Here is a 9772-nt window from a genome sequence, read left to right as displayed (position 1 = left end):
CAGTGGCGTGATCTTGGCTCACTGCAACCTTCGCCCCCTGGGCTCAAGCAATTCTCCCACCTCAGCCTCCCAAGCAGCTGGGACCACAGGTGTGTGCCACCACTCCCGGGTAATTTTTTGTATTCTTAGTAGAGACGAGGTCTCACCATGTTGCCCAGCCTGGCCTCAAACTCCTGAGCTCCAGCGATCTACCCGCCTTAGCCTCCCAATGTGCTGGGATTACAGGTATGAGCCACCGTGCCTGGCACTAACATTTTTAAAAATTATATTTAACCATTGCATTGATCTAAAGATGGGTATATTAATATCATACGTTAAAACATGTTCTTCAGCCTAAAGGTTCTTTTTTTTCTTCTGAGTTTAAAGATATTAGAACAGTTTTTGTGGGTTCCTAGAATTCCTGTGGGCTGCCATGTTTCCTGTGCCTGATAGATGAATTTGCTTTGGATGGGTGCACAGCCCAGCTCAGGGTAGCTGCGTGGACCATCAAGAGTCTGCTGCAATCATGTTCTTGACCATAAGAGAAAACTTTAACAAAGAAGCTTCCATAACACCATCAAAAAAACAATTTGGAATTACATTAAATTGATATTTTAACTTGGGGAGAATTTGTATATTTAAACAGTTGGAAATCCGTGAATATAGATGCTGGTCTCTTCAGGTTTTCTGTCTCTCAGTAGCATTTTATAATTTGGTTCATTTATATCTTGCACATTTCATACCAGATTTATTATTAGGTGTTCTACCATTTCCTACATTATTGCTGGCATCAGTTTTTTGTTTGTTTTGTTTTGTTTTTTTAAAAACAGGGTCTTGCTCTATTGCATAGGCTGGAGTGCATTTGCGTGACCTCGGCTCACTGCAACCTCTGCTTCCTGGATTCAAGCGATTCTTGTGCCTCAGCCTTCCAAGTAGCTGGGATTACAGGTGTGCCACAATGCCTGGCTAATTTTTGTATTTTTAGTAGAGACGGGGTTTCACCATATTGCCCAGGCTGGTCTCGAACTCATGACCTCAGGTGATCTGCCTGCCTCAGCCTCCCAAAGTGCTGGGATTACAGGCGTGAGCCACCGCACCCAGCCAGAAAATGCCTATTGCTGGCATTGGTTTTCGTACTCTATCCTGTAGTCAGCCATCTTACGGAGCTCTTATTAATTTTAATAGTCTTAGTAGAATCTTTTAGATTTTCTAGATGTATGTTCAGGTAAGTAGAAGATATAAATATTTTTATCTTTTAGGTTTTTTGTCTTATTGTATTAGCTAGAACTTCCAAAATAACCTTAGGTACCAGTGGTGATATCATATCCTAACTCTACTTAGATATAGTTCCGAAATCTCTAACTTATTCCATGGGTCTATTCTGTAGTCCTTTCCAGAACCGTATTGTTTTAATCATGTGTAAATAACTGGTAGTGAATCAGCCCACTACAGTTCATCTTGCTTCCAAAAATTTTCTTTCTTTCTTTTCTTTTCTTTTTTTTTTTTTTTTTTTTTTGATGGAGTTTCTCTCTTGTTGCCCAGGCTGGAGTGCAATGGCATGATCTCGGCTCACTGCAACTTCTGCCCCCCGGGTTCAAACAATTCTCCTGCCTCAGCCTCCTGAGTAGCTGGGATTACAGGCACGCACCGCCACACCCAGCTAATTTTTGTGTTTTTAGTAGAGACGGGGTTTCACTATGTTGGCCAGGCTGGTCTCGAACTCCTGACCTCAGGTGATCTGCCTTCCTCAACTTCCCAAAATACTGGGATTATAGGCGTGAGCCACCGCGCCAGGCCAGGAAATTTATTTCTATTTTCCTTAGAGTTCGTCTGGGAATGGCTGCCTTTTTTTTTTTTTTTTCGAGATAGGGTCTGACTCTGTTGGCCAGGCTGGAGTGCAATGGCATGATCACAGCCCACTGCAGCCTAACCTCCCGGGCTCAAGGGATCCTTCCACCTCAGCCTCCCAGGTAGCTGGGACTACAGGCTTGTGCCATGACGCCGGGCTAATTTTTGTATTTTTTTTGTAGAGATAGGGTCTCACTATTTTGCCCAGGTTGGTCTCGAACTCCTGGCCTCAAGTTATCCTCCCGCCTCCACCTCCCAAAGTGCTAGGATTACAGGCGTGAGCCACTGCGCACGACCTGGCTGCTAAATTTTATCGAATGACTTCTCTCCCTCGATTTGCTAATGTTAATAAATGGGAAGTAAAGGGGGCATTTACGGGGGTTGGGGCAGAAGACAAGGAAGCCCTCTCTGAGGTGACATTTGTGATAAGACCAGGTACCCTTGTCACAAATGTCAGGTTAGAATCTCTTTGCTGTGGGGACAGAGTGCAGCCGGCAGCCGGAGTGCTTTTCAGGGTTAAGGGCGACAGGAGCTGTGCGGAGCCATCTCACAACCCTGTCCAGGGCACACTTTATTGCTAGGAGGAGCTGTGCAAACGGTAGCGATCAGGTAGAGTTAGATCCTCGTGTCCCCTTTTATCTCAGGACTCCAAGGCACTGCTGAACAGTTTCTGTTTAATGAGCAGCCATTGAAGCCTCCCAATGGCGAGAATGAGCCTGCATCTTTACCGACCCCACTCCACAGACGAGGAAACTGAGGCTCAAAGAGGCCCGGGTCGCCTCTGGGGCGGACTCCCGAGCCGCGCACTGCCGGGAACGTCCAGCAGGTGGGAGTGGGCGCCCGGGGACGGCGCGGTCCCTGGTATTTTTAGTGGGGTGGGGCCGCCGCCGCCCGCCCCTCCCTCCAGCCTCCCCGCCCCTCCCTCCAGCCTCCCCGCCCCGCCGGGGAAGGCGGGTCCTGGCGGCCAGCGCGCGGTCCGCGCCCACCCGAGCCGAGCGGGGCCGGCAGAGCGCGCGGCGTCGGTGCCCTTGACCATGGCGGCGGCTGCGCTTCTGCTGGGGCTGGCGCTGCTGGCACCGCGGGCGGCCGGCGCGGGCATGGGCGCGTGCTATGACGGCGCAGGGCGCCCGCAGCGCTGCCTGCCGGTGTTCGAGAACGCGGCGTTTGGGCGGCTCGCCCAGGCCTCGCACACGTGCGGCAGCCCGCCCGAGGACTTCTGTCCCCACGTGGGCGCCGCGGGCGCGGGGGCTCAGTGCCAGCGCTGCGACGCCGCCGACCCCCAGCGCCACCACAACGCCTCCTACCTCACCGACTTCCACAGCCAGGACGAGAGCACCTGGTGGCAGAGCCCGTCCATGGCCTTCGGCGTGCAGTACCCCACCTCGGTCAACATCACCCTCCGCCTAGGTAAGCGCGGGCTGGGGGCACCGCCACCGCACCCCGTGTCCCCACTCCACTGGGGGTCTGAGGCTGAGGCCTGAGCTGCTGTGCGCCCAGGTTGGGCTGCAGGACCCAGATATGGTGTTGGATGGGGGGCTCAGAAATAGGAATTAGGCTGGGTGCGGTGGCTCACTCCTGAAATCCCAGCACTTTGGGAGGCCGAGCTGGGAGGGTCGCTTGAGCCCAGGAGTTCAAGATCAGCCTGGGCAACGTAGTGAGATCCCATCTTTACAAAAAATAAAGAAAAATAGGCCGGGCGCGGTGGCTGACGTCTGTAATCCCAGCACTTTGGGAGGCCGAGGCGGGCGGATCACCTGAGGTCAGGAGTACGAGACCAGCCTGGCCAACATGGTGAAAACCCGTCTCTACTAAAAATAGAAAAATTGGCCGGGCGTGGTGGTAGGTGCCTGTAGTTCCAGCTACTCAGGAGGCTGGGGCAGGAGAATCGCTTGAACCCGGGAGGCAGAGGTTGCCGTGAGCCGAGATCGCACCACAGTTCTCCAGCCTGGGCAACAGAGCTAACTCCGTCTCAAAAAAAAAAAAAAAAAGCTGGGCGTGGTGGTGCACATCTATGGTCCCAGCTACTCAGGAGGCTGAGGCAGGAGGATCACTTAAGGCTGAGAGGTTGAGGCTGCAGTGAACTATGATAGTGCCACTGTACTACAGCCTGGGCTACAGAGAGAGACCCTATCTCTTAATAAAAAGAAAGAATGAAAAAAAAGAAGAAGAAAAAAAACAGGACCTGTACCCCTAGATAGCCAGAAGGATAGACTGAGGGGTGCCCCGTGGGGTGGGAGAGGCAGGGAGTCCCTTGCTGAGCTTTGGTTCTAGGTTGCAATTATAATCCCCTGTAATGGCTTTCCATCCTAGACTGGAACTGTTGGGGAGGTGACACACCAAGGACTGAATTGGTCACCCTCTAGGGCAGGGGCTCCTGATCTTGGGTCTTCTGGTCAACTTCAGGTATTCAGTGGACCCCTGAAGCTGCCTGCAGTCCTCGGGTGGGTTCTGGAAGATAGAAGCTGTGACGTTCATCACTGCACAGGCAAAGTTTAACCCTCTGGGGAGGAGGACTAAGTTTCTTCGTGCTGCTGGGCAGCTGTGCCCGGTGGCGTGGCCTCTCCGCCCTGCTCATGACTTGCTGAGGTGCAGGAGCCCTTAGATCTCCAGGAATCAGAATCTGGAGTCTGGACCCAGCCCCGGTTCTCAGCCCCTGCCCCCACTGCAGGGAGCTGGAATGCTCTCTCCTCCCTCCGTGTTCAGCCTGATTCCCATGTCCTCTGTGGCCGGGTAAGCGCCAAGTGTCTTTCCTGTTGCAGCCTCCACTGCCCTTTCAGGAGGGGCTGGTATCACTGGTTAGACTCCCTTATCTTCGAGGTCAGCCTCCCAAAGCTTTGAAAACTCAAATTATTTTTATAACTCATTTTGGCTGCTAAACCTGACCTGAGGCTATTTATAAGCTATGTTTATCCTAGTGAGAATGAATATTCATTCGCTTTGCTACTGAAATCTCATTTGAGTACAGCCGGCAGCCCCAGACCCCACTGGGGGTATTAGCACAATATATGGTATAAGGCCTGCATCGTCTTTCTAAAAGCTGAAAAATTTTCAATTCCCAAACACATCTGGAGCCTAGGAGTTTGGATTAGGGATGATGGGACTGTATCCCATGTTTCAGCTGAGAAAATTGAGGCTCGGAGAGGTTATTTTGCCCAAAGGCACAGAGCTGTTAAGTGAGCATCTGAGCATGGACATCAGAGGTCAGAGCATAAACTCTTTGATGTGAGTTCCGCCACCCATCAACTGAGTCAGCTCCACCTCAGCCTGGTGACAGTGTCCTGGGGAGGGCTGGGAAGTGACATTGGAGTGGGGTGCGGGGAGGACCGTGAGCCCCCTCTGCAGAGCACACAGGTACTGGCTACCACCTCAGAAACTCCCTTCTTCTGGGGCCACGTCACCTTCTCTCAGCCTATCTGGATCACTAGGTGGGGCTTCTGAATGGGACGAGGGGGAGGGGACAGGAAGCCAGTGGGGAGGGGGGAGGCTGGGGGAGCTGTCTGGATGGAGCTGGCAGGACCCCAAGGCCACAGGGGAAGGAATCTGGGACAGGGTGGGGAGTTGTGGGGGAGACACAGTGCTCCATGGCAAAGGGTATCACATGTGTCCTGGGAACCCAGGGGCCAAGGAAAGAGCTCAGCCCAGGCACAAACAAGGTGGGAGGAAGTTGGGAGAAATGGCCAAGTTTTTGGATTTGAGGTAGTTCCTGTTTACTGAGCATCTACTGTGTGCCAGGCCCTGTGCTGAGCTGTGCACCCTCGTGGAACTCTGCCTAGAACCTTAGAAGCAGAATGGTTCTGATCCTTCTAAAAGCAAGGAACCTGAGAGCCTCCACACTGTGAATGTAGAGAGCAAACACACACGCACGCACGCACGCACGCACGCACTCCCTGCTGTGTCTTATCCCGGTGAGCATTCTTCCTGTTTTGTCGCCGAAAACCAGGCATATAGGAGAGAGTCCACAAGTGTGAGTGACAGGGTCACCACCTCTGTCCTGTGCTCTGGGGCCAGCTCAGCATTCTCTTTTGCCTGCTCTGGGAGGCAGAATAGGGTAGAAATCACGAAAGGGGGCTTTGGACTTAGGCCCAGCAGAGCCACTCACTGGGCAAGTGGAGTCCCCTCTCTCAGCCTCAGTTTCCTCACCTGTACCGTACAGATAAGAGTCGCCACTTCCTGAGCAGCTGTTCGGGTTCATGAGCCCGGGTCGGAGCCATGGCAGTCCCTGTGTGTGACCAGCGTGGCTGCTGAGACAGCTCAGGGCTGAGGCTCCCCTGCGGGGATTGAGAAATGCTCGTCTCGGCCACCCTGCCTCCTCAAAGACATCCTGATGCTGGTCTCTGTTTACGCACAAGGGGCGCCGAGGGCCCAGCGCAGCCCCAGATTTGGCCTCTTTTTGGTTTCCTATGACTTAGATTTGCTCCAGGCTAAGCCATGGCTTGCATAATAGCGGGGGAAGGAGAGGCCTGGGATTGTCGGTGTCCCCTGTGGAGGCCGTCTGATGACCTGTCCTCCTGGTCCTTAGGCCACCTCTGCTGGCTCTGTTCCCCCACTGCTCCCTCTCCTTGAAGGCTCATGGGAAGGGAGAGTGGGCGGCCAGCTCTGGCCCGGGGTCTCCTAGAGGGAATGGGGCGAGGGGCAGGGAAGGAGATGGAGGTCGCCGCATTCCCAGCCCCCCGTGGCTCCTGGACATCTGTTCCGGATCCTCCCGTCATCTCTGAGCTGAGCCTTCCTGTCTGGGATGAAAGGCAGCAGTGGGCTCTGGCAGCCCCAGCCCGCCACCAAGGCCCAGGGAGGCCACGGGGCTGGGGCCTGGGAGTCAGTGGGGTGTTGGGGGAGTGGACAGTGACGGGGGTACAGACCATTCCGGGGCTCTCAACGTGTGCCAAGGACTCGCCCAGGTGGCATCCCAAACCGGCATGCTTTGTTCTTTTACAGACAGGAAAACTGAGGCACTGAGGGTGAGATCAGTTGCTTAGGGTCGCACAACTCAATAAATGGTGGCCCCCGGGACCCTCCCCCTAACTGCTGCACTTGGGAATGAAGAGGGTCCAGGCTAGGCTGGTCCACACACTTGAAGCCTCGGTCCTGGGAGGAACAGTATGGGCTGTGGCTTTCGGTGGGCTGGGGGAGTCTCCTCCCGGCTTGCACTTGGATCGCTGAGAATCTCCTGGAACCACAGAAAGACCTGAGTCCCCAAGCAGATGAGTTCTCCCCTCCCTACCCCGCAGGTCCCGGATGCCCCTGCATGGAGTTGATTTCTTCTTGCTTTCATTTAGCCGTTTGCTTGGTGGTCACCCAGCCTTGGCTCACTGGCCACAGGATGCAGCTGTGAACAGGGCCATGTGCGGCCCCTGTCCTGAGGGGCTCAGGGCCCACCAGAAGGCAGCCTCTACTGAGCAGTGCTGAGAACGAGGATGTATGCTCAGAACATGCACTGGGGCGCACGAGCCTCATCTCTAGGGTCAGGAAGGGTCTCGCTGAGACCTGAAGGATGGTAGGAGCTGACCAAAGAGGGAAGGATGTTCTTCGACCCGCCGGGCCTGGATGGCCTGAGTGCAGACACCGAGAAGACGCTGGGGTCTGGCCAGCCACAGCGAGGAGCCGGGTCCCAGGGTGCTAGACATTAGGGGGACCCTGTGGCCCCTGAGGGGTCCTGGAGCCAGCTGGGTCTCCTGAGCCTTGGCTCCGTTCTGTCTTCCTGTCGAGTGGGTGGCTGCGATTGCCTTGGCCTGGGCCAGTGCTGGGGGCCAAGTCCTCCCTCCTGCTCCCTGGGGGTTCTGGCTGGAACGCTGGGCCCTGAGCAGGGCAGGGGGTCAAGGCAGCGGCTGGTTAGCCTCCATCCACCCACAGAACTGCCCTCCAGGCCCCTGGGCCCAGCTGGCCTTGGCCACCTCTTTCTCTCTGGGCCTCCCAGGACTAATCCAGGAGATGCAGGGCTAGGAAGTGGCAAAGCCCAGGATGGGTGTAGCCAGCCTCCCATGGCCTCTGCATCATCCCTGTCCACTTCCCACACTGCCCTTCAGCAAGGCCTTGGCTGGGCCGAGGCACTGTCTCTCCTCCAGCGCCTTACATGTGCTGTGGCTTCGGCCCAGCGCACTTCTCCTCCCACCTTCAGCCTAACTCACGTCTTGTTCATCCACAAAACCATTGCATGTCTGCCGATCCCTGTGCTGAGCCCTGGGGATGTCTGTCTGCCCCACTCAGCTTAGAGGTGCCTCCTCTGGAAAACCCCTCACCCCTCTAAGGTTGGGCAGAGGGCCTGCCCACGCATCCTTGCAGCCCCTAATCCTCCTTCCACCAGAGTCTGGATTACACCGCGTGAGGGCTTGGTCTGTTTACGTCCATCCCTATCTCTGAGCTGCCAGAGGGAATGCCTGTTTTCACACCTGTGCCCCAGTGCCCAGCCTGCATTTGCCCACTGCACAGGGTGCTGGGTAAAGGTTGGTCAGGCGAATGAATGGAAGAGCAGCTCAAATTTCATCGAGGCTGGGTGAGGCTCACACCTGTAACCCCAGCACTTTGGGAGGCAGAGACGGGAAGATCACTTGAACCAGAAGTTCAGGGTCAGCCTGGACAACAAAGTGAGACCCTGTCTTTACAAAAATAAAAATAGAAATGAAAAAATTAGCCGGGCACGGGGGCAAGTGCCTGTAGTCCCAGCTACTTGGAAGGCTGAGGTGGGAGGATTGCTGGAGCCTGGGAGTTCGAGGCTGCAGTGATCACACCACTGCACTCCAGCCTGGGCAACAGAGCGAGACCCTGTCTCAGAAAAAAGAAAAATGTAGTTGAACAAATGCTTCGTGCCTGGGACTGTTCCAAGTGCTTCCAAGGCATTTGCTCATTTAGCCCTGTTATTGTTATGCCTATTTTGCAAATGGGGAAACCAAGGCACTACATTGCACAGTCACTTGCCCAGTGAACCCGAGGGAGTTCAGGTATTTTGCCCAAGGCCACAGAGCCAGGAATTGGTGGGGCTGGGCTGTGAACCCCAGGGTTGCAAGATTGCACTGTGTTTCCTCGCTGAGAGCAAGGGAGTGTGGAATTCATGGATGAAGGGCCCCCAGCCTTGCAGGTGCCTCCCGTACTCCTAAGCCACGGTGTTCACAGCAGTGCCGCTATCCTCCCAGCCCAGCCCTGCCCTGCCCTGCTCTCCCTTGCCCAGGCTTCAGCTGCTTGGTCTACCTCCCTTCCCTGTGGCCCCTTGTCCCCGGGCAAGCCCTCCCAGCAGCCATGCCCTTCCCCAGCTCATGCCCTGACTTTGCTTATTTGAATCATAGTCGACATCCAGGACTCCACCTGCACCCCTCGCCCTGACTCGGTCTCCACCTGAGCCCTCGACTGGGTAATCTGAGCAGCTGCCTTGACACCAACCACTCTGAATGTCATGCAAGGGCCCCCGTGTGCAAAGGCTATGCAAGGGCCCCTGTGTGCATAGCAGCATTTTCTTTTCTTTTTTATTTTTTTGAGATGGAGACTCGCTCCACCACCCAGGCTGGAGTGCAATGGTGCGATCTCAGCTCACTGCAACCTCCACCTCCCAGGTTCAAGCGATTCTCCTGCTTCAGCCTCCCAAGTAGCTGAGATTACAAGTTCCTGCCACCACACCCAGCTAATTTTTTGTATTTTTTTGTAGTTACGGGGTTTCACCATGTTGGCCAGACTGGTCTCGAACTCCTGACCTCAGGTGATCTGCCCGCCTCTGTCTCCCAAAGTGCTGGGAATACAGACGTGAGCCACGGCACCTGACCCATAACAGCATTTCCACAATAGCCAAAGGCAAGGCAGCCTAAGTGTCCACCGAGGGGTGAATGATGAGCAAGAGCAAATGTGGTCCATCCATCCAGTAGAATATTACTCAGCCCTGAAAAAGGAGATTCTCACACAGCCACAGTATAGACGAACCCTGAGGACATTATGCTAAGGGAAAGAAGCCAGCCAAAAAAGAACA

The 9772-nt window shown here is 54.8% G+C and overlaps 1 protein-coding gene across 2 annotated transcripts in view; it reads left to right on the top strand.

Moving 5' to 3' along the window:
• The first annotated feature begins 2811 nt into the window (after positions 1–2811).
• The window catches only part of LAMC3 (laminin subunit gamma 3), an 83958-nt gene continuing 76997 nt past the window's right edge, over positions 2812–9772 (top strand). The window contains exon 1 of one of the 2 annotated variants that reach the window (XM_063594137.1): positions 2812–3234. In XM_063594137.1, the coding sequence (XP_063450207.1) occupies positions 2862–3234 (373 nt within the window). In that variant the 5' untranslated portion in view covers positions 2812–2861. The remainder of the gene's footprint in view (positions 3235–9772) is intronic. The other variant, XM_003822380.5, reaches the window with a different exon arrangement.

Source organism: Pan paniscus, chromosome 11, assembly GCF_029289425.2.
Source record: "Pan paniscus chromosome 11, NHGRI_mPanPan1-v2.0_pri, whole genome shotgun sequence".
Taxonomy (NCBI): domain Eukaryota; kingdom Metazoa; phylum Chordata; class Mammalia; order Primates; family Hominidae; genus Pan; species Pan paniscus.
This window is presented reverse-complemented; position numbering and strand designations above follow the sequence as displayed.